The 27,420-nt window shown below is 38.0% G+C and overlaps 2 protein-coding genes, 1 long non-coding RNA gene and 1 pseudogene across 3 annotated transcripts in view; 2 read left to right on the top strand and 2 right to left on the bottom strand.

Annotated features, from left to right (window-relative positions):
* Positions 1-27,420, top strand: part of LOC147004104 (uncharacterized) — a 522,844-nt gene that overhangs the window by 209,711 nt on the left and 285,713 nt on the right. The gene's annotated exons all lie outside the window — the stretch shown is intronic.
* The window catches only part of LOC147004113 (uncharacterized), a 31,593-nt gene that overhangs the window by 1,031 nt on the left and 3,142 nt on the right, over positions 1-27,420 (top strand). The window lies entirely within an intron of this gene.
* LOC147004115 (uncharacterized) lies at positions 7,970-15,052 on the bottom strand. The gene is given in 6 exon segments (XM_085838642.1): positions 7,970-8,023; positions 8,025-8,539; positions 8,624-9,252; positions 9,589-10,258; positions 11,803-11,929; positions 14,981-15,052. Coding segments are annotated over 6 exon segments (2,067 nt in total).
* On the bottom strand, positions 21,219-23,569 carry LOC147004114 (high mobility group protein B1 pseudogene; annotated as a pseudogene).

Raw genomic sequence — 27,420 nt, 5'->3', positions numbered from 1 at the left:
ATGGGATGGGATCTGGAAGGAACTGAAGGTTTGTTGGGCTATATGTTGGGAGAAATATATACAGATCCCCATGATGAAGTCCTGACTAAACCTCATTGTGCTGTACTGGGAGATAGGAGTGAGGAAGTGTATGAAGCCTAATGTGGTCCTTGAAGTGACCTTTAGCAGGGCCTGTGCTAAAGCAGTAGAAACTGTTGCAGTATCAGCAGGGTGTGTGTGTGTGTGTGTGTGTGCATATGCACATGCTAAAGAACTTGCCAAACAAGTACTCAGGGAGACAACACCTACAACTCACCAGAGAATAAGCCTAGGGAATAGTCACACCCAGCTTGTACCAAATGAAAAGACTCCAGGCTCCAGACTAGTGCAGGATGAAGCTCTGATGTTGTGCCCTAAGCCATGGACAACTATCAGCTATGGCAGTCCATTGTGTCCAGGGCAGGTAGGAGATGGTGCAGAGTCCTACTATCTAGGCTTCTGAAAGGACTTTGCTTCTTCACAGTAATAATCTTCTTGTCTTGTATGTCCAGGGGTTGTCTCCAGCATGACCGAAAGCAGGTACTCAACAGGTGTGGGAACTAAAAGGGAGGCTGGGGAAGAGGGGGGGGAGGGAGGATAGCCCACGTCCGGCCAGAGTTCCACCTATGCTCTGGGCAGGCGGACATGGGAGTCTGCCAGACGCTTTCCACTCGGCCCCACGTGGGCATCTAAGCCACTGACCCCACTCAATAGGGGGTGGACAAGGGGCAGCCCCCAACAAGGGGCCCTGGAGTAACACCCTGTAGCCCCAGGGTAATGGGAGTGAGGGCTGAGGAAGAGAGGTTCCCACACAGGTGAGAGTCTGTGCAGCGGGCCTTGATGAGCAGAGACAGTCTATGGTTTAAGAGCTTTATTATAGAAAGGCAGGGAGAAAGGATAGAAGATAAAAGAGAGAGAGACCGGCCATGGTCAAGAGGAGACAAAGGGGAAAGGGAGATAGAGAAGAAAGTCTAGAGAGTAAGAGGGAGAGAGACGAAGAGAGAGGAAAGAAGAGAGGAGAGTAAGGAGATTAAGAGCAAGAGGAGTCAGAGAGTGAGGAGGGGTCAAACAGCCCTTTTTATGGTATGCTGTTATCTTTACTGTTGCTAGGTAACTGGGGATGAATCTAGCCTGAAGGTTAGAAGCTTGGGACATTGCCTATAGGACTACTAACCATGCTTCTCCTGTGGGGGCTGAGGGAACGGTAACTTTACATGAGCCAGAGTTCCAGGAGACATGAGAGAATTCCCTCCATCCCATGAAGGTGAATTATCACTACCGGGTCCCAGAGTTCAGACCTCAGCTTGACTGGAGACCAGACTGTTTGTGTATAGCCCATCGTCCCACAAACAGGATATATTATTCCAGCACTCTACCTAACCCTGCACACTATACATAATTATGTTTAAATTGTATGTTAGTGTGCATGGTCTGGGAGTGTATATACGGGAGTACATGTGCCTTCAGGTATAAAGGCATGCAGGAAAGAGCAAGAGCAAGGACCTGAATGGCAGTCACAAGGGCTCTGTGAAGTTCTTGAGGTGTTCCTTATTTGACACAACAGGAGTTCTGTTAAGCCAGAACAGCAGTAAATACAAGGGTGCCTGTCATGCTATATATAGTCTCAACGAGAAGACACCATACACATGCCAGGAAGGGAGGCCTCTGGAAGAAACTGTCAAGTCAGTACCTGCTTTTAAGACTCAAAACTCACGCTCATAAGTGATCAACTACTTACATTGCCCCCCATGCCATTATTTCAGGGAACATATGTTACACAGGTCCATAAGGAAGTGCTTTCCAGGACCTTCTCTGTGTTTTCTTTTAAACTTGTGAACCTTCCTAGAAATCTTTATTTTCAACTCATAGGCCATTTCCTGCATGGCCACAGACATTGATATCACATCCCTTCTTCATCTACTTAACATATTTATATTTATGGCTGTTATTGTATTTGTGAATGAGTCTCTGTGTGTGTGTGCGTGTGTGTAGGATCATATCAGTTGTTTCTTTAGTGACATTCTCAGAAGTCATCAACTATCATGATGAGGCCCAGGAGGGAAACTTCCTGAAATGCTGCTTTCTGGGAAATCCTATTACAAGCTGTGTTTAATGGTGGTGAAGAGACAGGTTAGAGGCCAAAATTTCAATCAATTTGATACCAGTCCAAAAGGCACCTGTGTACCTGGACACCCTTTGAGCTTTCCTAAACAGAGTGAGGCTTGGCCTCTGTGACCTCACAGAAGGGTTCACTGTCATGGTTATGGGTGTACCCTAGTTCTGAGGGCAGCAGAGTCCAATGCCTTAGGGGTTTCTGGACTGTTTAGTTTACCTCATCTTGATTTAACTGGACACAATATATCTATCTAGAATATCATCTGTTTCTTCTAGATTGCTGCAGTTTTGTTGAGTATATGCTTTTCTAGTAAGATCAGATGACCCTGAGATTCTACCATACACCAATTAGAATTGCAAAGATCAAGAACTCAAGTGACAACACATGGTGACAAGGGTGTGGAGAAAGAGTTACACTCCACTATTGCTGGTGGGATTGCAAACTGGTACAACCACTCTGGAAATCAATCTGGCAGTACCTCAGAAAATTGGAAATAATTCTACATGAAGACCCAGATATTCCACTACTGGGCATATACACAAAAGAAGATACACAGTAACAAAAGGACACATGCTCCACTTTGTCCATAGCTGCCATATTTGTATTAGCCAGAAGCTGGAAAAAATCCAGATGTTCTTCAACCAAGGAATGGATGTAGAAAAAATGTGGTTCAATAACACAATGGAATACTGATCATCTATTAAAACTGAGAACATCATGAAATTTGCAGGCAAATGGAGAGAACTAGAAAATGTCATCCTGAGTGAGGAACCCAGGCTCAAAAGGACATACATGTTATGTCCTCATTGATAAGTAGTTATTTGGCAAAAAGATCAGAATACCATTATACACAATTCACAGACTACATAAAATTTAATTAGAAGGAATGCCAAATTGTGTATACTTCAATTCCATATAGGAGAAACAAAATAATCCCAGGAGGCAGAAGAAGGGAGGGATGTGGATAAAAGAGGGAGACTCGGGGACAATCGGTGGCAGAATCAGGTATGTGGGGAGACAGGAGAGAAGGCCAGAGGGTCAGGAGTATTAATAGAAACACAACAGTGTGTATGAAGAATGAAGAGCAGGGCAAATATCTAGAAAGTCCCAGACAAGATGGATGTGGAAGTCTCCCAAACCTCATTGGGGATGACCTTAGCCGAAATGTCCAAGAGTGGGTAGAAGGAACCTAAATAGAATATCTCCAGTAGAGAGCATGGCCCCCATTTGAGGCATGGGGGCACCCGTCCATCTTCAAAATTTGGACCCAGAATTGTTCATATCTAATTGTATGTAGTGACAAAAGTGGAGCAGAGACTGAAGAAAATGCCATCCACTGCCTTGATCAATCCATGCTATGGGCAGAAAAAAAAAAAAAAAAAAAAAAAAAAAAACCTTGACACTATTACTGAAGCCATGTTGTGCTCAGAAAGAGCCTGACATGACTGTCCTCTGACACTCTATCAGGAGCTTATTGACACTGTTGCAGATACGTAGAGGCAACCATTGAGCTGAAGTCCAGAAGTGTTTTGTTGTTTAAGCCATATTTATACAACCACAACTTAAAGACAGGTAAAACTGAAAAGAAATTGCTAAAATATCACTTGAGATTCAATCAAAATTCAAATAGTCTTTAAGAGAATAATATTTAAAGACATCATGGGAATGCATAATCTCCATAATCTCCAATAATCTCGACTAGGAAAGTGATACAATAGAAGAGTTAGAAACCATGGATGGATGTGAATAATACCAGCTTTGTTCCAACCACCAGGGAAATATAACCATGATAAAAAAAATGAAAAAAAAAAGACAAGTTCATCCTCTTAGAAATTACTCTGGAAATATCCACACAATAGGATAAATGAAAAATATCAGGACAAGTCAAGCATACATAGTCAGCAATTTACCAACACAGTTATGAAATGCCCAGTAGAATTTGAGGGTCAGAGTTCTTATGAGCAGCAGAGAAAGTGGACTCAATCGTGGTACAATGCCTTTCTGCCCACTAGCCTAGCAATTCCTTTGACCTGGGAGTTTCCATGACATCTTGGTTGCAGTTCCTGCCACTGCTCTAGCGACTGAAAAAAATTCCTAAGGCCTAAACTGGCAACAGTGCAGATGAAAGGAATTTTTACATTGTTGTGAGACCCATGGCAGTGTGCTCTACTCCTAGTTCCACACCTTGCAGCTTGCAGACTCCTGACAAGGAGGGGATTCTGATCCCACTCCATTTCCTTCAGGCCCTCAGTTTCTCTGAGGAATCCTCCTGTTAAAAAAGCAGTTTCAATCAAGAAATGATTCTTCCCACCTACTCCTAATGTTTCCCATCCCCATGTTCTCCCACCAGTTGTCCTGCTGCTAAAGAGATATTTTCTTTCCATGCAAGGTACTGCCCTAGTCCTGCTGGGTTACTAAAATTGTAGCCACTGGAAGATCTTCTGGGAATGTCCATTAGTCTTCTGTAGTGTGGCTCTAATTGTGTATCTTACAATGCTCATCCACAAATAGTGAATGTTTCCAAATTTGGTGAGCCTGTTTTCTTGGTCTTCAAACATGATATTATTAATTTCCCTAAGCCAATGACTTTCATCTTTTTCAATCTGCACATGTCTTCCACACAATTCCAACAGTGAGTCTACCTGAACCTATGTTGTACACCCTCACCATATTCTTGTTGTACCATAGACAAGAAGCAGGTGTATAAATGCTTATAGAATGAAGACAATCATATTGTATGAGGGGCAAAAGGTAAGTTGTGTATTTGCTGTGCACAATTTGGAACTTTACACTAACACTGGAAATATCTGAAGATATGGGATAATGATCTCTAAGGCATCAGGCAGTGGGGCCTAGAATCATGCAACATAAGAAACGGGAATATCCAGAGATTGTTCAGGTGGTTGTAATTTCCTGACTGTTAAGGGCTACTTCAGAAGCCTAAATTTAAATTGCCTGGTGTGTGAGCATCAGCATCCCTGATGCAGCACTTGATAGAAAATACCAATGATCATTTGAAAACAAGGGCCTCTAAAGTGTCTATTAGTAGTTTGATCCTACTAAGGAAGAGGTCAACAATTTCCAATACTAAGAATAACATATTGTTATCACTAAGTTTCTCAAAAGTTGAGAATTTTCCTTATTTTTTTTAAATCAAGGAAAAATGTGTAGTGATATAGATTTGTTCAACAATTTCCACTACTGAGAATAACAATGTTATCACGAAGTTTCTCACAAGTTGAAATTTGTCCTTATTTTTTTTTATATCAAGGAAATTGTGTAGTGATAATAGATTTGTTCATTTTAACATATGACATTTTCTTAGATCCTAATTTTCTGAGTCTTCCTGAATTTACTATAAATATTCTAATAAAATGCTTTTGCTTGGCATAAATATTTTACATCGTTTTCAGTATTTCCAAATGTATTTCCTGGATGTTTGGATTTTTAAACTGTGCATGAGATTATACCTCATCTACCATACAAAGGGTACTTCTTTTAAGATTTACAGATTCATGCTATTTGTATGGATGGACTCACATATGAAATAAAAAGGAGATTCATACCTTAATAGTGAGTTGTTGTATTTTTCTCCAAAATGTACATGCTAAGGTGTGTAAAATGTGAGCATCTCCTAAATGATTTAGGACAAGAATGGAAATCTTAGTCAGTCCTTGAGGTAGAGTGGAGTATGAAGGTTCAGAGTGGAGTATGAGGAACAATAGGACAGGACACCATAATGACTTGTTATACGTGTCCCTGGAGAGAGCTTTGGAGTTGTGCAGGGACATAGCACAGTTAGGATGAATATCCCTGAAAACTATGAAGCTATATTTTCATTTATTTTTGGTAGTATTTTATCTCATATTCCCTTGAGTCAAGAGAGAGAGAGAGAGTAGAGAGAGAGAGAGAGAGTAGAGAGAGAGTGCAGACTTACTGTTGAGGTTCTAAATGCCTTTACATGTTTTTTGTTTCCTGTTTTGTTGTTTGGTTTTGTTTTTTGTTGTTGTCTTTGATTGTTTGTTTGTTTTAATAAACCTAGTACTGATCGCGCAGTAAGCCTGGAATATTGCATAGAATCTTCCGTTTTAAGTTAACACAAATCATCATCTCTAATACACTGTTGTTAAATTTTCTAATGCTAAACACTTATATACAATTCATATTATTCATATGTGGGTCAAGGTTGTTATTGACCAGCTGAAAATCACAAGTATTAAGTTTACGTTACAGGTTTACAGAAAATATTCATGACTTCAGCAAATACTTTATGAGAAATAGTTCCAGCGATGATGCAACATTTATTCATCTAATTATCGTAAGTGCAAACTGAAAACATCCAAGTCAACCTTGTTAAAATATTCAGCTTTATATACAGGGCAATGAGGAAGGAGATGTTGACAGAGCATAAGGGACTCATAGTCAGTTACTATCCTGAAACGTGAAACCAATAAATCATTTGTCACATTGATGTGATATGAATAATGAATACTGGATACTCAAAGCACACTTCACATCTGTAGGCATATTGTAGGATTAAGAACATGCAGTCTTGGTGGCTCAGTTTGTCAAATATACTATCAAGTATAATTTGTGTCAATTTCTTCATTTGAATTAAATATACAAAATGCTGCCAGTTTTATTAGACATTTTGAAGGCGATAGTACACTCTTTATTTAGTTTCCTTTTGGAATGGATCATTTCTAACTCCATGAATTGTTGCACAACATCATATTCTTCTGGCTTTCACACCTGCCTTCATCATATAATATTTGAGAGTGAACTAGTAAAAGTTTAATGAAAATGTTTCTTCATTATCATATATTCAGAGTTACTGCCAGCATAATAGTTGATATTATCTAAGATTTGAACATTGCATGAAGGTTTTCAAAAGTTTTCAGATTCATAATAATTCTTTAGTGTAGAGCACTAACTGTTGAAAAGAATATGGCCAGGAGAACTACTTTTCCCATAAAAATTTTTTTATAAATATTCTCTGCACTGAAATGAAGTCAAAGATATTTCAGCATATATTATATTTGTTAAGATTCTTGCCTGTATACATTTTCTGTTACATTCTAAGAGATAGGCTAAAATAAGGATTCAAACCGGCAATGTATTTGAAAATTTCCCCTTTTGGAAAAATTCTCCAATGAATTTTAAGATGATATTTCTTGTTAAAGGATTATCTCATTCATTTCATTTATAATGTTGTTCTACTGTTTGAAATATCTGTTGATTTGTCAGACTGATGTTGTGGGTACTGCATTTATCACGTACAAAATACTTTGAAGGTTTTTTTTTAATTTATGAATTATCTGATTAATTCTCAGTCTGCCTTTATTAGTAAAGCATTTATCACATTCACTGCATTTTTGTAAGTTTTCTCTACTGTATGAATTCTCTGATGCCTTCTCAGACTAAGTTTGTGGGAAAATCATTTGTCACATTGACTGCATCTGTAAGGTTTCTTTAATGTATGATTTCTGTGATTAAAAACAAGATAGGATTTCTGGGCAAAACATTTGTCACATTCAATACATTTGTAAGAATTCTCCCCTGTATGAGTTCTCTGATGCCTCCTCAGATTGACATTCTCAGTAAAGTATTTGTCACATTCACTACATTTGTAAGGTTTCTCTCCTGTATGAATTTTCTGATGAATACTAAGATTGGATTGTCGGGAAAAGCATTTGTCACATTCACTGCATTTATAAGGTTTCTCTCCTGTATGAATTCTCTGATGCCTTCTCAGAGTGCAATTGTCAGTAAAGCATTTGTCACATTCACTACATTTGTAAGATTTCTCTCCTGTATGAATTCTCTGATGCGTTCTCAGAGTGTGTTTGTCAGTAAAGGATTTGTCGCATTCATTGCATTTGTAAGCTTTCTCTCCTGAATGAATTTTCTGATGAATACTAAGATTGGATTGTCGGGTAAAGCATTTGCCACATTCACTGCATTTGTAAGGTTTCTCTCCTGTATGAATTCTCTGATGAATACTAAGATGTGATTTTCGGGTAAAGCATTTGTCACATTCACTGCATTTATAAGGTTTCTCTCCTGTGTGAATTCTCTGATGCCTTCTCAGATTGCATTTGTCAGTAAAGCATTTGTCACATTCACTACATTTGTAAGGTTTCTCTCCTGTATGTATTCTCTAATGCGTTCTCAGAGTGTGTTTGTCAGTAAAGGATTTGTCGCATTCATTGCATTTGTAAGATTTCTCTCCTGCATGATTTCTATGATGAATACTAAGATGTGATTTTCGGGTAAAGCATTTGTCACATTCACTGCATTTATAAGGTTTCTCTCCTGTGTGAATTCTCTGATGCCTTCTCAGAGTGCATTTGTCAGTAAAGCATTTGTCACATTCACTACATTTGTAAGGTTTCTCTCCTGTATGTATTCTCTGATGCGTTCTCAGAGTGTGTTTGTCAGTAAAGGATTTGTCGCATTCATTGCATTTGTAAGCTTTCTCTCCTGAATGAATTTTCTGATGAATACTAAGATGGCATTGTTGGGTAAAGCATTTGCCACATTCACTGCATTTGTAAGGTTTCTCTCCTGTATGAATTCTCTGATGAATACTAAGATTGGATTGTCGGGTAAAGCATTTGCCACATTCACTGCATTTGTAAGGTTTCTCTCCTGTATGAATTCTCTGATGAATACTAAGATGTGATTTTCGGGTAAAGCATTTGTCACATTCACTGCATTTATAAGGTTTCTCTCCTGTGTGAATTCTCTGATGCCTTCTCAGAGTGCATTTGTCAGTAAAGCATTTGTCACATTCACTACATTTGTAAGGTTTCTCTCCTGTATGTATTCTCTGATGCGTTCTCAGAGTGTGTTTGTCAGTAAAGGATTTGTCGCATTCATTGCATTTGTAAGCTTTCTCTCCTGCATGATTTCTATGATGAATACTAAGATGTGATTTTCGGGTAAAGCATTTGTCACATTCACTGCATTTATAAGGTTTCTCTCCTGTGTGAATTCTCTGATGCCTTCTCAGAGTGCATTTGTCAGTAAAGCATTTGTCACATTCACTACATTTGTAAGGTTTCTCTCCTGTATGTATTCTCTGATGCGTTCTCAGAGTGTGTTTGTCAGTAAAGGATTTGTCGCATTCATTGCATTTGTAAGCTTTCTCTCCTGAATGAATTTTCTGATGAATACTAAGATGGCATTGTTGGGTAAAGCATTTGCCACATTCACTGCATTTGTAAGGTTTCTCTCCTGTATGAATTCTCTGATGAATTCTCAGACCGATTTTCTCAGTAAAACATTTGTTACATTCACTACATTTGTAAGGTTTCTCTCCTGCATGAATTCTATGATGAACTCTCAGAGAACCTTTGTGAGTAAAGCATTTGTCACATTCACTACATTTGAAAGGTTTCTCTCCTGCATGAATTCTATGATGAACTCTCAGATAGCCTTTGTGAGTAAAGCATTTGTCACACTCACTGCATTTGTACGGTTTCTTTCCTGTATGAATTCTCCGATGAATTCTCAGACTGCCTTTGTCAGTAAAGCATTTGTCGCATTCACTACATTTGTAAGATTTCTCTCCTGAATGAATTTTCTGATGGATACCAAGGTAGAATTTTTGTGTAAAGCATTTGTCACTTTCACTATATTTGTAAGATTTCTTTCCTGGATAAATTCTCTGCTGACTTTGAAGATTGTCACTCTGAGTAAAGCATTTGTCAAATTCACCACAAGTGTAACTGTTCATTTCACTATTGTTTTGTCTCACAATGGGTTTATGTTTAGAAACTAAAACCTCATCAAGATTTTTATTTCTGTTGTGTTCTTTCTTCTCTATGTGGGTTCCTTGATTGAGACTAATGATAGAAGACACCTTTAAACCGTTTACACAGTCTTTATATGTGCAAACTTCTTTAGTGGTCCCAGTTATATGTCTTTTTAGGTTTGAGGATTGGAGAGTGGCATCTCTTTGGTTAGTGTTATAAGGTGTACTTTCGGAGGATTCATGAATCACATTTCTAAGCTCATTACATTTAGAAGACTTCTTTTGGATATGCCCATGCTCATTGACAATGTGCTGTATGTCTTGATCCAAAATCGACTCATTTTTTCCACATATGCGTTGATTTTCTGAAAAAAGTGGGAATTAGGGATAATAGGGATTACTTATATGAGGAGTATGATTCAATAATCAGTGTTCTAATGTATTCATACTCTCAAGAGAGGTTTTTCCTTTTTTTTTTTAAATCATTGCATGGATCCTCAGACATACCTCAAATTTGATCTATATCAAATGTCAAGAAGTGATAATAGTCTTCTAAGTATTACTTTAAAATTGTAACAGCAACTCATATAAAAAAGGTTAACACAGAATTGCTCCTATGTAAAGGAAATGCAGGGGTAAAGAGTGGAGCAGAGACTGAAGGAAAGGCCATCCAGAGACTGCCCCACCTGGGGATCAATCCCATCTATAGACATCAAACACTGATATTATGGCTGATGCCGTAAAATGCTTCTTGACTGAAACGTGATATAGCTGACTCCTGAGAAGCTCTGCCAGAACCTGACCAAAATAAATGCAGATGCTTGCAGCCAACCATCAGATGGAGCAGAGTGACCCCAAAGTAAAGTTATGTGAAGGACTGAAGGAGCTGAAGGAGTTTAGAACCTCATAGAAAGAACAACAATATCAACCAACCAGATACCCCAAAGCACTCAAGAACTAAACAACCTGCCAAAGACTACACATGGAGTGGCCAATGGCTCCAACAGCTTACATAATACAGCATCGCCTTATCTGTCATCAATTGGAATGGAGGCCTTTGGACCTCTAAAGGCTAGATGCCTCAGCATAGAAGAATCCTAGGGCAGTGAAGCAGTTGTGGATGGGTGAAGCACCCTCATACAAGCATGGAGTAGGGTGGATAGAATAAGTGGTTTGTGGAAGGGGAACTGCAAGGGGTATATCATTTGTAATGTAATAATTAAAATAACAAATTTAAGAAAAAAATTGTACTTTGCAGAAACTAGGATATGTAAGTGATCCATCTGTAATGAAATGTCAGAAAGTAGATCTCTGAACAATATAGATCTAATTTTAAAGTTATAATAGGTTTCAGAATGATACTTTATAGTTTTGGTCAGGTATAAATTTATGATGCAAATGAAATTGTCATTAGAAACCACTATATAGTTTTGTTTCAACATCCAAAATGTTAAGATAAAGATCAGGTTGTCCCAGAACAAAACACAGAGACCAAATGTCAAACAAATAATAATAATAATAATAATCTCCACACAAACAATATATGCACTTAAAATCTTATGCATTTTTTAAAATCGTAAGAGAATAGTTTAAAGCAGTGGTAAGAATAAAATACTCCAAATATTATATGTATAAAAACAGAATTCCTTATTCTGATTGCTTAATTTTTCTTGAAAGTGAAAGTCTTGACTAGAGCTAGATAAGTGGGGAGGAGAGACCTCAGAGAATAGAGCACTGGTTACTTTCCCAAAGTAATCAGAGAAATGTAAATGAAACACAATGAAAAGTATGATTTTTACTCTAATTTCCCTCATTTGGGGGTCTCTAGATATTTCAGAGAGTTTATATAAACACAAAGTAGGAAAATTCAAAGAAAGAATCAGGAATTCAACAAGAAGTGCATTCTTACCCACAAATAACAGATTGTTGTAATTCTCCAACATTACTTCCATGTACAATGTCCTCTGAGCAAAATTGAGACATTCCCATTCCTCCAGTGAAAAGTTCAAAGCCACGTCGTTGAAGGTTAACAGATCCTGTAACGGAAAACTTCTTAGAAAACTTCTTAGGTGCTACTGGACAAAAATGCTTTCTTATGTTAAAAAGGAATTAATTAAGATACGCCTTGTGATGATATAAATGAGGCAAGAAGATACTGAATGACAAATGTATTCTAAAAGTTTATGGAGTTGTGTCTGAAAATATGAATTGCTGCGTTACCACAGGCAACCTATAAAATGATTTAGCGTACTGCTTGCATTAAAAAAGCCTCTCATATTCTTCAATTTTCTTTGGTTACTGAGACCTTAGTGGCAGCAAATGAAAGGTTTGCTACCATAACCTTGTTCAAAAGTTTTGTGGGCAGTTTGGATTGTATCATATCTTTTCAAGTCCTCTATTATGAAATCTGTTTCCCGGGATGGTGAGATGGCTCAGTGGGTAAGAGCACCCTACTGCTCTTCCAAAGGTTCAGAGTTCAAATCCCAGCAACCACATGGTGGATCACAACCATCCATAACGAGATCTGACTCCCTCTTCTGGAGTGTCTGAAGACAGCTACAGTGTACTTACATATAACAAATAAATAAATAAATCTTAAAAAAAAAGAAATTTGTTTCCCAGCACTCACATGGCACTAAACAGTAGATGGTTAAAACCAGTCCTTTAAAAATCCAGTGATCTCTACTGAGTACTACATTGCACATATGCATACATTCCGGCAAATGTAACCAACATATATTGAAGAAAAACAAACTTTAACTTTAATAACAGATAAATTCTATAATACTCATAGACTTTTTTAGATTTATCTTTCTCTGAGAATGCATGATATATATAACAATGTCAAAATCGGTAAACATTTACAGAATATAAGTGGTACATTTGATGTCTAGATGCCATCATGTACATTTATGAAAGATGGGCTGATATAAAAAAGAATCATAGATCATCAATTATGATGACAAAAAATATGTTTTCAAATTTTACAATATCTACCTTTATCAGATATGGAGACTAGCTGAGTCCTTGTGCAGCTGTGTCTTCCATGACTGTAGTATATCATATCTATTTGACAATCTGATGCCTAACTACAAAGCTACATCCTTTCTAGAGCAAACAGGTAGAATCAGAATATGAAATGCAGAATTAATGGATGGACTGAATGTCAGAGGTTTTGTGTTAAACAACATAAAACTGCAACAACAGAGCACTGAACATTCTGTATGACACAGAGAACCAAATGCTTTGGGAAGTTATTTTAGGAAAATATATTCAAAACCATGAAGTAGAAAAACCAGTATTTGTGAGCATTAAAATCACTTCATACTTTATGTAAGTTGGCATGAGCAATACACAACATAACAATTTCATAACTGCCATATGGCCTTTAACTGAAGAATGATTAGTTATGGGTGTGTAAGCAAATGTCATAGGTGGCAATGCATTCCAATGAACTACAATCATTTTCTTTGCTCAAATTGTGTTTTCAAATTGATGAAGAATTATTCTAACTCTTCATGAATATTTAATAATTTATTCCTCATGGTATCATCTTAACTGAAAATTTCAATCCCCTAATTTTAACTTTCTTTTCATCAGAATTTGACCATTTGTGTATCAGAATTTGAGATTGCATAGAGAAGTATGATTTACATTTCTTGCTTTGCTTATCAAGAACTAAAGTACACAGGTTATATACTGTCTATTGTACAAATGAGCCTCAAATTATAAACCTAGGGCATGAAAAAAATACCAAGATGTAAAGGTTTCTTGCTGTTTCTGTATAGAAACCTAATTTAACTCTCTCAAAATATATTGCAGCTCACTATTATGCCTGACTTCAATCTTCAAGGTTTGGTGCTGAACTCAATGTTTTAGGGGCATAATGTGCAATTCTATACACATAAAAACATCCAGATGAACATGTATATACCTAAAGAAAATAGTATTGCAATAAAAAATAGAAACATTGCCACAACCCTTCAGCTTTCCCTATGTAATGCATTGCTTGGCTGAAGAGGAATAACATAGGGTATATCAACCTGTCTTCCTTCTAAAGAAAAGGAAACAAAAAATAGAAAGGATATTCACTTACACTTGAAAATTGATGGTTTATGCACAGCACCAAGGCTATCCTCTCTAGAAAAATGTTTCAAATGTATTTCATGTGATGAAATACAAAGGTGAAGACCCCAGGACCTACACTACTTCTAATGACTGGTACAAAAACAAAAGGAAAATAAACATGTCACAGGGACAGTATCTCTCTTGAGTCCAATTTTTGATGTCAACACTAAAATGATTACTGTGTGACTTAAAATGTTAAAAAGAATTGTCAGAATACTGAAATCTGCATCAGCTCAAATTACATCAATGAAAAAAGAAAGACAATTTTCTTCCATCATCTGTGTTTCTAGGGAGCTAATACATTTACTATTAAGATTCAAGACAGCTGGACTTGGTGGCGCAGGCCTTTAACCCCAGCACTCGGGAGGCAGAGGCAAGGCAGATCTCTGAGTATGAGGCCAGCCTGGTGAGTTCCAGGACAGCCAGGGCAATACAGAAAAACCCTGTCTTGAAAAAAAAAAAGGAAAAGAAAAGAAAAATTCAAGACGGTGGGCCTCATATAATTTTATGCGACTACAAATTCTACTCTTCCATATATTGCTTAGTGATGTGAGTTTCTACATATTTACATATCTGCATTCATAAGCTTGTGTCTGAAAACCTGACCATTCCTGTATTGCAATTTATGTGGGACAAGAGACTTTACTTCCAGACTAATACAACTTTATCCAACATAGGAAATAGTCATCAATATATTTTTTGAGCATCATTTCCAATAGATGCTCTTTGAGACATGCAGTTTGATCATAATTATATGTCTTCACAGTATAAAAACCAGTGAAAATATAAAGCTATTATATATGTTAGAAACCAAATACTTAAATTTTCATTATCACTCAAGAAAAGGAAGAGCATAGAAAATAATCCCCTTAGATAATATTCAACATACAGATAATAAGACTTTTGAATGTTCTTAATATAAAAGGGATTTTGAAAAGATATGAACACAGGATACTGACCTGTGGAGGGTTTACCAGAGAGGCACTCATTCTTTTAGTTGTTCTCCCAGATTCCTGGTGAGGAGCAAACATTCAAATTCTTCTTAAATTTCACATCAAGGACTAAATAATGAAATAAATGAAATGCCATTAGAGATCATGCTAAACCGCATTAAAAAAATAAAGCAAAGTAATACCAGGGCTCTTGCCAATGTTTCTACCGACATGATACATTTTGACTGATAAAGAATATGAGTATAATCTGAGGATGATTTCTAATTTCAGGAGTCGTCAGGCACAAACACAGAGCACATGGATACCTGCTATAAAGTACTGATACTCAGGGTTATTAGTGAAAACTTATATTTCTGGACTAGAGTCAAAGACTAAGGGCTAGTAGATGCCAATTAATGAGAATTGATGAGGAAAATGAGGATTTCTTAGAAACAAACTTTCTAGGTAGTGACACTAGGCCACGTAATAGGAAATGTTGACACCCAGGTCCTAAGTGTTTCTTCAAACACTGCATGAAAACTAAATAGATGTATCACAGAATTCACAAGTTGATTTAGAAAATCCCACAATAATCTTGCAAAGAGACTAAACTATTGCAGAAAACAGAAAAGGGGGTATATTGTACAGTCATCACAAAAAGCTGGCTTTATTTGGATGCAAAACAAATGACCATAAAATATGTACAAAGGAAAAAGTAACAGTCAAGGTGCATCAATGTCCATGGAAAAAAGAATCTTTCTGGTGGATGCAGAAAGTGAACTCTACTTGATTTCATGCCAGAGATGCAAGACTATTCCAACAGGCACAAACAAAACAAGTCATAGCACAATGTATGTACAGTGAGAGAAGACTCATAACCATGACGATACAGTTACAAAAAGCCTGGGGAAAAATATCACAGTGGATCACCTTGAAAGCTCTGGGGACTGTGAGAACAAAAGGAATATTCCTCAGTCTAATGAGGATACTAGCCAACATCCTACACCTCTCACTACAAAAGGTATAGACAGCTGTCATCATTCTACTCCTTTTTTAGGAAAAGAGACAAGGATGTGCAAAGCCACCACACTACCTTTTCACAGTGCAGTAGTGCTTACAAACAGCAAATAAGACCTGGAATGTTTTCAATGTGTCAAATAAGGATACAGAGAAGGTACGTTTTCTCAAATTACAAGGAACATAATTCTTCAACTCAAGAACTACAAATATTTAAAGAGAACACTCCAATCTGATAATACACTTAATAAGCTACTGAAAATACAAGAAAATATCACTTGGTTTTATACATTCCTAAAGAATAATCTGAGATATCAGAAGACCCCTTAGTGTCCAAAAAGGTCTTGGATATGCTGCTGTAACATAAAAACTAATAAAAGACCTCTCTTCTCTGCTAGACGTAAGGAGTCGATCGCTCTCCCTACATGCTTATCCTGTGTTCTGAAACACCAATCTGTCTGACAGTGTATGTCTACCAGTGCACCCATGGTTTTACATGCTTCCTCCATGAAGTCACCAGAAAAAATACAGCTTCTACTTTAAAACTTGAAACTGACATTTCCTCCAATACACACCTTTTTCTGAATAGGCATAACTCTGTACTTTTTAGCCTTCCAGTTAATTTACTATCACTTGCTTTTTGTTTTTTGTTGTTGTTGTTGTTTTGGAGACAAGGTTTCTCTGTATAGCCCTGGCTATCCTGGAATTCACTCTGTAGACCAGGCTGGCCTCGAACTCAGAAATCCGCCTGCCTCTGCCTCCCGGCTTACCATCAAGGTTCAGACCTCAGCTCGACTGAAAACCAGCCTGCAATTCCCCACAGATGAGAAGGTTATGGCCTTGTCTGACCACTACATATAGCTATTTGACCTTTGTCTACTTTAAAAATATTTGATATAGCAAGTGATAGTAAGCCAGGCAGTGGTGGTGCATGCCTTTAATCCCAGCACTTGGGAGGCAGAGGCAGGCGGATTTCTGAGTTGGAGGCCAACCTGGTTTACAAAGTGAGTTCCAGGACAGCCAGGGCTATAAAGAGAAACCCTGTCTCAAAAAACCAAAAAAAAAAAAAAACCAATCCAAAAAAAACCCCAAAAAACAAAAAACACAGTTTACTGAACCCTGATGGTCATAATTCACCTACATGAAACGGTAGGCGTTCCCTCATGCTCCTGGAACTCTGGCCCCTGCATAAGGTACAACCTCCCACAGCCCCCATAAGAGAAGCATGGTCAGTAGTCAAGTAAGCAATGGCCCAAGCTTCTGACCTTCAGGCTAAACTCCTCCCCAGTTACCTAGCAACAGTGAAGACCATAAAAAGGTGTGCTCAGCCCCCACCTTGCTCTCTCTCACTCCTTTGTCCTCTCACCTCTCACTTCTCTCTTCTTTTCCCTTTCTCTTTGTCTTCTCTCTCCTCTCTCCTTTATCTTTGTTCTCTCCTCTCCTCTACTATCCTTCTCCTCCCTCCTCTCCTCTCCTCTCCTCTCCTCTCCTCTCCTCTCCTCTCCTCTCCTCTCCTCTCCTCTCCTCTCCTCTCCTCTCCTCTCCTCTCTCTCTCTCTCTCTCTCTCTCTCTCTCTCTCTCTCTCTCTCTCTCTCTCTCTCTCTCTCTCTCGCTCTCTCTCTCTCACCCTTCTCTCTTTCCCCCTGAATTTCTCTAATAAAGCTCTTAAACCATAGAGTCTCTGCTCCTTAAAGTTCCGCTGGGCACTCTGGACAGTGTTGAGAAATTCTTCCCTCTTCCCTCTCTCCCACAACGCTGCTGGCTTTAGCAAAGTAGCTGGGGGGGGGCGGTCCCCAGGTAGGGCTGCCCCTTGACCACCCCCTGAAGAGTGGGATAGAGGAATACCCACCGAGGGATGAGTGAATAGGGTAGATAGCAGTCCTCCTACACCTGACTGACCAGAGAATAGGGAAACTCTGGTGGGGTGTGGGCATCTTTTTCCTTCCGTTCTTCCCCAGGCCCCCCCTTTTTTATTTTGTTCCCAACACTCATCTAGTGTTCCTGAGGAATGTCTCTATAAATTTGGTTCTGCAACTCCCAGATGTACCCAGATATTGTCACATCTAAGTGCTGAAACAATGTGCATCTTATTCCAGTTGTCTTGTCCTATTCCTTATCACCGAAATGGGCTACATTGTGATACCATACAGTAGTAATAAATGCTTACTCATTGATTAAAATCAGTAGAGCAGGGAATGACATTTTTCAAGCCCTGAATGAAAACGCCTGCAAACTCTAGTGTTACTTTCTGAAAAAGTGGCTACTCATATTGACTGTGTTTAAGGAACACATGAATGTAGTAAATTAAGATAAGTTTTTAAGTCAAGAACCAACTTAGATAATAAATATATGAAAATATGCACAAAAGAAGTAGATATAAATTTTCTATGAGTGCACAGGAAATAAGAAAATTCTTATGTGGAATAAATGAATGTAATAGAACTCAAGTACAACAAAGGAAAGCTATATATATAAAAAATGGAGAACAATGCGAAATATAATATAAAACCCACAATGCAAGAAACATCTTATAGATTACAAATCCCGAGGAATAAAATCTCAGAAATATCATTACTTCATTCAGCAATCCTCCAAAAACTTCACTATAACATCCCTACGACAAATCAGATATAATGAAACATATATGTATGTAATGAACTGCACTACTTGTGAATCCTGGTTTTTAGTTCAGGAAGAAGAAAATGTCCAAAAACAAATAGACAGCATAACAAGACAAAGGTTCACAGTCTTCTCAATTGAACTTAATATATTTCTAATCTACCTACAGGGGATGGAGTGAGGATTACTGTTTAGGAGCACTGTGTCTTCTTCCAGATGACTGGAGTCCCATAACAACACACAAATGGCAGCTCTCATGCTAGAGTATTCAATGCCTTCTTCCATACTCTGCATACCCTGCACATGTGTGATTCACAGACAGGCATGCAGACTAACACTCATATTCATAAGAGAACAAGAAAACAACAAAAAAAAAACATGAAAGAAAACAACTAGCTACAAACATTTGAAAAACACAAAGAAAACAGATACAATAGAAAAGGAAGATATTTCATTTAACCTTTTCAATGATGGTATGATTGCATTAATAAACAAGCAGAATCTTTGTTCTTGGCAAATTCTTTGACATTGAAGAATTTATGATTTAAAATCCTGAATCACTCTGTATATATATATATATATATATATATATATATATATATACACACACACACACACACACACACACACACATGATTGACAATCTTCAGAAAGGACCTGAATTTCTAACATAGTACTGTTCTCAGTAGATAAAGAGAAAAGATTGATAATACTAGAAACACTTTCCTAAGAGCGATACAATTAAGACTGATATTTAGGTAGCATTTTAGGTTGGATATGAGACCCACTTCTAATCAGAGATCATTCAAATCTCAGAGGCATAGAGAATCTCTAAGTTAATGGTGATAATATTTTACCCTGCTCAGTTTCTGAATTAATCATAGAACAACAATGAAAGGAGTCTAACAACTTCTAAAAGGACACACATTAAGAAAAACACCATAAGCCGGGCGTGGTGGCGCACGCCTTTAATCCCAGCACTCAGGAGGCAGAGGCAGGCGGATTTCTGAGTTCGAGGCCAGCCTGGTCTACAAAGTGAGTGCCAGGACAGCCAGGGCTACACAGAGAAACCCTGTCTCGAAAAACCAAAAAAAAAAAAAAAAAAAAAAGAAAAGAAAAACACCATAGCTTCCTTGAAATGTTTCTCTTTTTTTAAAACCTCTGTAATTATTAGTTTATTAGTATCATTCAGGACTCATGTTCAGTATTCCTCCTCAAATTACATTAACAAATGCAAATGTAAAGAACCCAAGTCAGAATTATATAAAAGCACTCCATCACAAAAGCACATAAAATTACAAGAACGCTATTTTAAAACACTGGCACTTTAAGAGAATGATAATCTCAAAAAACAACCCACAAAACTGCCAAAATGTTGCAGATTAAACATGATTAATTAATGAGGTTGAATTTTATAAAGAAAAAGCAATTGGATTGGGCCACTGCTACTATTATGCAAAGTTTATCCTCTTCCCTTATATCTGATTTATAAAGGGACAAACCACAATATAGGAAAATGTACCCTTCATATTAAATGTGGCATAATTTTAAAAGCTGACTCAACTAATTAAAAACACCTTTAAACAGTCAAGTTTCCTGAGCAATCCGTATTTATATAGATGGGCAAAGGCATTACAGCCAGCATTCTTGTGATAGCCTTCGCTGGGACTAAGGTCAACAAATAGTACGACAGTCTTGTATTTTAAGCTCGTACTTTTGAGGATAAATTCTCAGGTCTTCTTTAGTAGGGGAAACTGCAAAATATACACAGTAATGGCAGTTAAAGGAGAGTGCTCCTGTAAGGATTAGAACATACTTTTCTATTAGTGTTCAAGGACAGACTTTCAGATTGCTTGATTCTAATAATCCCACGGTGTGACAGAATTGACCACTCCTTGCTTTGCCAAGTAGGTTATATAATATCTCTTATCCAACTGATGACGATTTAGGAGATTCTTCAACTATGGATGAAAATGTTACCCCTACCACAATAGCAGGGTCTGTGGACCAAAGCTCTCTTCCAGCTAACTAGATGAAAAGATACACACTGTGGTAATCCATGTGACCCAAAATGGGCAAAAGCAAAAGACTAGCTGCCCCTTGGGAAGAAAACTTTCAGACCTATGAAAAGGACAACAATACTAATTAAAAAATGTATTTACTTAAAAGCATTCAGAATGTCAACAAAACAGCCGCAATTTTTTTTAATTACAGAGTGGTATTCAGTTAACATAACAACAGTTATCTTTGTATAAACTGCATCAGACACAACTGAAGATAAAAAAAAATTAAATACAAAAATAAAACCAAAAGAAAAAAACCCCAAACTACTGAACCCATATATAACTAATACGTGCTGTGCACCAACCATAAAATGCTTTAAATTTCCATGTCAATTTACAACCCCCAGACTGTACCAGGCAAGGTTAGTGGCTATTGAAAATACCACCAGGACAGGGCTATCTAAAGACACATTCGGTAGTGTGTTAACTATACAAAAAAAGACACTGTACCGTTTAAAAACAAATATTACACAGCCTTACATTTCAATTTTTTCTTTAAAAGGAGTGAGTTGTGTACAGGGGGTTAAATGCTTTATAGACAAGAAAATAAAGCTGCGAAAACCAACTTATTCATCATATTCTTCTTCATCCTCATCTAACTTTTCTTCCTCTTCCTCCTCTTCATCCTCCTCTTCATACTCCTCCTCCTTCTTTTTCTTGCTCTTTTCAGCCTTGACCACCCCCATTTTCACTGCATCAGGTTTTCCTTTAGCTCTGTAGGCAGCAATATCCTTCTCATACTTCTCCTTCAGTTTGGCACCCTTCTTCTTGTACGGCTGCTTGCCACACACTTCAGTGTTGTTCCACATCTCTCCTAGTTTCTTTGCAACATCACCAATGGATAAGGCAGGATACTCACCTTTGATTTTGAGGCAGTACTCAGAATGGAACAAGAAGAAGGCCGAAGGAGGCCTCTTGGGTGCATTGGGGTCCTTGAACTTCTTTTTGGTCTCCCCTTGGGGGAGATGTAGGTTTTCATTTCTCTTTCATAACGAGCCTTGTCAGCCTTCCCCATATCTTCAAATTTCCCCTTTTCTTTAGCAGTCATGGTATCCCACCTCTCTGAGCACTTCTCAGAGAACTCTGAAAAGTTGAAGAAGCATCCGGGTGCTTCTTCTTGTGCTACACCCAGAAGGTTTGCAAAAAGAATGCATATGAGGACATTTTGCCTCTCAGCTTCTTAGGAACTTTTTGCCCACATTTAGTTGATTTTCCTCTGCAAAGAACAGAGTTTCCAGTGCCCTTCTGGCTCTCGCTTTCCCATGAAATGTTTTTTATACTTTCAGAATTTCACTGTAAGCTGTCTAACACAAAATTCATTCATACACAGCATATGAACAAAGTTTGATAAGGAATCCTGGTAATGAATACAAAACTAGGCATAGAGACTCGGGATTTGATTCGCTACACTCTGGAGACAGAGGCAGAGCTTGAAGATCCTGGAGGTTCCTCAGGAGAGATTCTTTTTTAAGTCCCTCAAGACTTTGAGGGCAAAGAGACTCCACAAGCACAACCCAAAATGTCTGTGCTTGAGGTTATGTTTCATCTCTAACTCTGCCCAGGCTAGGAAATTCACCAAAACAATTTTATACAGCACACCCAGACCTATTCTTCCCACTCAGGCTCAAGCAGACTTCCAAATAGCTGCCAGGATGTTCGAGGCATGCTCTACAACAACGCATGTTTGCTATGTGCATAGAACAGAACTGGACTTAGTAAGAAGCTGTAACCAAGTTCCTGTCCACCATCTCAGATTTTCAATGATTAACCATAACATCTCATATGGATATCCCTGCCAACTGACCTAATGCCACACAGCAAAAGGAAACTGAGAGGCTGGAACTAAAACAATTTGACAATGGTGATAGAACTTACCTACCCCAAATCACAAATGCAATATCATTGCTCATGACAAGAAGAATGATGAAACAAACTCAAGAGGCAGAACAAAAAATACAATTTGAACACCATTCAATGAGGTCAACGGACATAAAGAGGCAACAAGCACAGGAACTCAAAGAGGACAGGAACTAGCTGAATGAAAGACAAGAGAACTCCTGCAAGTGGCTAAGGAAATAATTTTGATAATGCAGGATGTTGACATTGCATCCAGACATATAAACATCTAAGGAATCCTCAATCTGAATGAAATGAGAAATGAACTCTAAAGCGGATGGTAACTCAATGGCGGGTCAATTCACAAAGATAGAGCATGCAGAAGACAAACATCAATGTTCCAATGGAAGCTGAAGGAGCTAGCTCAATCAAGTAAGTCATAGGTGACATAAATGAGCAAAATTTTTGTTGCATGTTAGCAGAAATATTAAAAGATAAATGTTTGATTCAAGCCTAATACAGTGGGGGAAGTCTTTCATCCTAGCACTCAGGGTGCACAGGCAGGCAAATTTATGTGAGCTAGAAGCCATTCTTGTCTCTATATCAGGATACATGAGAGTCAAGTCTGCAGAGTGAGACTCTGTCTCACAAACTAACTAACTAACTAACTAACTAACCAAACAGGAAACCCAAACGAGAAATTAAAGTTATATTTACTATGTTGATATCAAAACTGGATAAAATTTGAAAGGATGTTAGAAGACTGCTGATATAGTTCTGAATGAATATGTCTCACTTTTGAAGTTGGAACCCCAGTTGGTCACAATGTTTTAAAAAATTTAGCTGTGGAACCTTACTGAATAAAGAATGACACTGGTGGTAGGCTCTGAGGAAAAGAGTAGACCAAAGCCATCTTAGTTCTCTCTTCCTCCTTAGGGACTGGAGGTGAGGATGTGATCTCTCAGCTGTCTATTTCAATAACATGGCTATTTGCTGTCAGGCCTCCTTACCATGGTGGATAGTTATCCTCTGGAAGCATTACCCAACGTGGTCTTTTTCTTCGATTACTTTCCTTGATCATGGTGCTTTAGGAAAGCAGCAGACGAAAATATAGAAAAACATATGATTGGATTTAAGGTTCCCTTTTAGAGGAAAAAACAAATCATGTCATATTCTGAAAGCTAATCAAGAACAGAATATATGTTAGGTCATAAGAATTATGACGCCATTTTAAGAAATGATATCATCTAAAATCATCATAGTCTATATTGTGTCTCTACTTTTAGTAAAAAGTAGGTGACATAATGGCCTCACATTCAGCAAATATTGAGATATAATAAAGTACACATTTGAGGTCTGGATGCAGGAATATCTTTAAGAACACTTAATAGACATCTTTAAGAACACTTTTTTAATAACAATATTGATCACAGTATCTATCACATCTCAGATCATAAATGATGGTGACTAAAAATATCTACAACTGTCAGCTTTGATCAAATGTGGACCCTGTATCTATCCTGTATGCAGTTGGGTGTCAACAGCCAGACTCTATTCTAAAATGCTCAGTTGAGATTTGAAGGCCTATATACAATGCTATATCCTTTCTAGACCAAAGAAATAGAGTATGGGGGTCAAAATTCAAGGATTACTTAAAAGAAATAATTTTCTTTGTATCTAAGCAGATAAAAACTGTAAAATCAGAGTATAAAATGATACAATTCCATAAGCATATTTTCATGAAGAATTGAAATATGTACTGAAGAATTAATTTGAGAATATTTAGTGAAATAAATAAAAATATTAAGCCGGTCGTGGTGGCTCATGCCTTTAATTTCAGCACTCAGGAGGCAGAGGCAGGAGGATTTCTGAGTTGGAGGTCAGCCTGGTCTACAGAGTGAGTTACAGGACAGCCAGGGCTATACAGAGAAACCCTATCTCAAAAAACCAAAAAAAAAAAAACCCAAAAAACCATTTTGTAGCATTAATATTATGCACCATTTTCTAATACATGACAAAAGTAAAACAGATAATAATTTCATAAATTCCACACAGGTTTACCTTCAGAATAGTTAGAAGTATATGAGTAAATAAATGGGTTATGTGACAACACAATGATAATGTAGAGTGCTATTTTATAACGGAAAGGAAGGTTTTAAGTTGTATAAGAATTATACTCATTCTTCATTAATTATGGATACATTATTGTTCATAAATCTATGACTTTCCTACTTGAAGTCTGAGTCTTTTGACTCCAGAAATATTCTTTGCTTTATCATTTGAGCTTACTAATCTAACATGATTATAGGCTACAAGGATCAGAACCATTTATGATTCTTTGACTTGATCACTATTCTTATCTTTATTATTTGAGCTCATTCATCTAACATGATTATGGATGGCACACATTACTATTATTTCTGACTCTTCCTTCATTTTTTAATAAAAAATAGAACTCAGGGTTATATTCAGGTTCTATCATAAAACTGTAGCAGAAATGTAAACCTCTGGGCTGGAGAGATGACTCAGGGGTAAAGGGCACTTGCTGTTCATGAAAAGAAACACAGACTAATTCTTTCTTTCTACACACAAAACAAGGTATGATTTTTGTCTGAATCCTGTGTGATGCATTTTGTGCTGACTTCTGGGCTCCACTGGTCTCATATAGGCATGCAGGGCATAGAAAAATATACAGAAGAACACACCTATAGTTAAATAAAAGTTTAAAGAAATAAATAAAAGTCTGTCTGCCAGGTCTGTCATAGAAATCGAATGGAGTAGGTTCAACAGTAAAAGTCTGACGGCCAGGTCTGTCATAGAAATCGAATGGAGTAGGTTCAACAGTATGTGAGATTTCTCAGGTTCAGATGGCTCCTGTAGGCATAAGGCTTGTATTCCCTGCCTATGTTATTGGGGAATGTTCTCCCTGCCAAGGTTTATGTCTACATAACCAGAAACAGTAAGATTCCATGAAGCAAAAATTTGTCTGTTATTCCTCAGAAAAATGGTAATGCTATGGCCTTCAGGTCAGCCCTTAAGGCTGTGGGAAAGAACTATGAAAACATGAGTTGAAGATTATATAATTTAAAATAAAAGCTATTCTTTAGAGCTTTTCTCTGTGGGACTGTGAAAGGCAGCCTGTGTTCTAATTGAGCAAAGCTTACTTTGGAGACCCAGTAGAAAACTCTGCAAGGGATAGAACAGTGAGCTATGTTCCCAGACACAGGTGTCTGACAACACGGAACCCACAACTCAATAATCCTGTGACTATCTGTCATACTGACAATGTCCCAAGTCCCTGGCATTCTGGCTAAACTGCACCCTCACAGTTACCTGACAATAGCCAAGTATGCTCCTCCCCACAGTATACTGCAACAGCTAGGTAGGTAACCCAGCCCGCTATAAAAGGGGCTGTTTGGCCCCTCCTCTCTCTCTCCTTAAACTCTTAAATCTCTTAATTCTCATCTCTAGCTCTCCTCCTCCCTATCCTCTCCTCCCTCTCTCCACATGGCCATGGCTGGCTTCTACTTCCCTACTCTTCTTCCACTTTCTGACTTTCTACAGTAAACACTTTAAAACCAGGGACCATCTCTCTGCTCATCAAGATCCGCTGTTCTTCAATGATTGGAATAGGCCTGACCCTAAAGAGCCACATGTCACCTCCTGCAGCAAAGCCTCTCAGTGTTTCCAGTCACCAGACCAGACTAAAGACTCTCACATCCTGGGAAACACTGAGTGCCTTATACCCCTGCTTCCTTCTCCCTTCAGCCCCCAGGATGACCCAGTTATCCCCAGGGCCCTCACTTTGTTCTCAGCTCTTCCACAACATACAGTGACATCTGGGATGTCCATGACAGAGGACCTGTTGTCTGTGGCCTCTGTGAGGCCCAGAGACAACAAACTGCTCCCTCTCTACCCCTGCAGACTGGAGATCCATGGCTTCCCACAGCCAGACACCCAACTGGGCCTCATAGAGAGTGCTGTCCACTTGCCCAAAGCACTGGAGCTCTGGTGAGACAGGGGATTCCCCTTTAATACCCCGCAGCCACTGCCCAAAATTTCTCAACTATGCAAAATATAAACATGCAATATGATGTGTATAAGGGGCTCCAAGTACCTAAAATTACAGAGGTAGCTACACTAATGAGTCAGTAAAGGGGAAGGGATGGTTTAAAAAACAAGACTCAGGGTGTGAGGAATAAAGGAGTACCAGGAAGTGAGAGAGTGATGATCTCAGACAAAATTTGACCCACTTAAGAATCTGGTTTGAGTTTGAAAGTGCAGGCAGGTTTCAAAGTCCAAGAACAACCTAGAACAGATCAAGTTCTAATGAGGAAAATGTTAGGTCCAGGTATCATGGGACACATCTTTAACTCCAGGATTCAGGAGATAGAGCAAGACACACCTATGTGTACAAGATCTATCAACAGAGATATTTCCAGGCAGCCAAACTTAGTCTGTGAAGGAGTTGAAAAACAGAAAGCTAATTTTTCACTTAAAACTAGCCTCTATATCTAGATTTAGCAACCAGAAAGCACACACAAGCACACACAGGAGCTGCTATGTTTAAAAATCAGTGTACTTCATTTCTTTTTGTAAACGTTACAGGTTACTAGAGAGCAATAGTGATAAAAACTGCATGTACTGGTACAGAGACAGACAGGTTGATCAATGGATAGAACTTAAGGCCCAGAAATTAAACCACACACTTACAGACAATTGATCTTTGACAAAGAAGCCAAAATATATATAATGGAAAAAAAGAAAACATCTTCAATAACCAGTGCTGGTCTAACAAGCAGTCTGTATGTAGAAAAATGAAAATAGATCCACATTTGTCACCTTGCACAAAGCTCAAGTTCAAGTGGATCAAGGAATCAACATAAAACAAGATACAATCAAGGAAATAGAAGATAAAGGTGGGGGGTGGCT

This window comes from Mus caroli, unplaced genomic scaffold (assembly GCF_978045245.1).
Source record: "Mus caroli unplaced genomic scaffold, Mus_caroli_1 scaffold_6, whole genome shotgun sequence".
NCBI lineage: Eukaryota > Metazoa > Chordata > Mammalia > Rodentia > Muridae > Mus > Mus caroli.
This window is presented reverse-complemented; position numbering and strand designations above follow the sequence as displayed.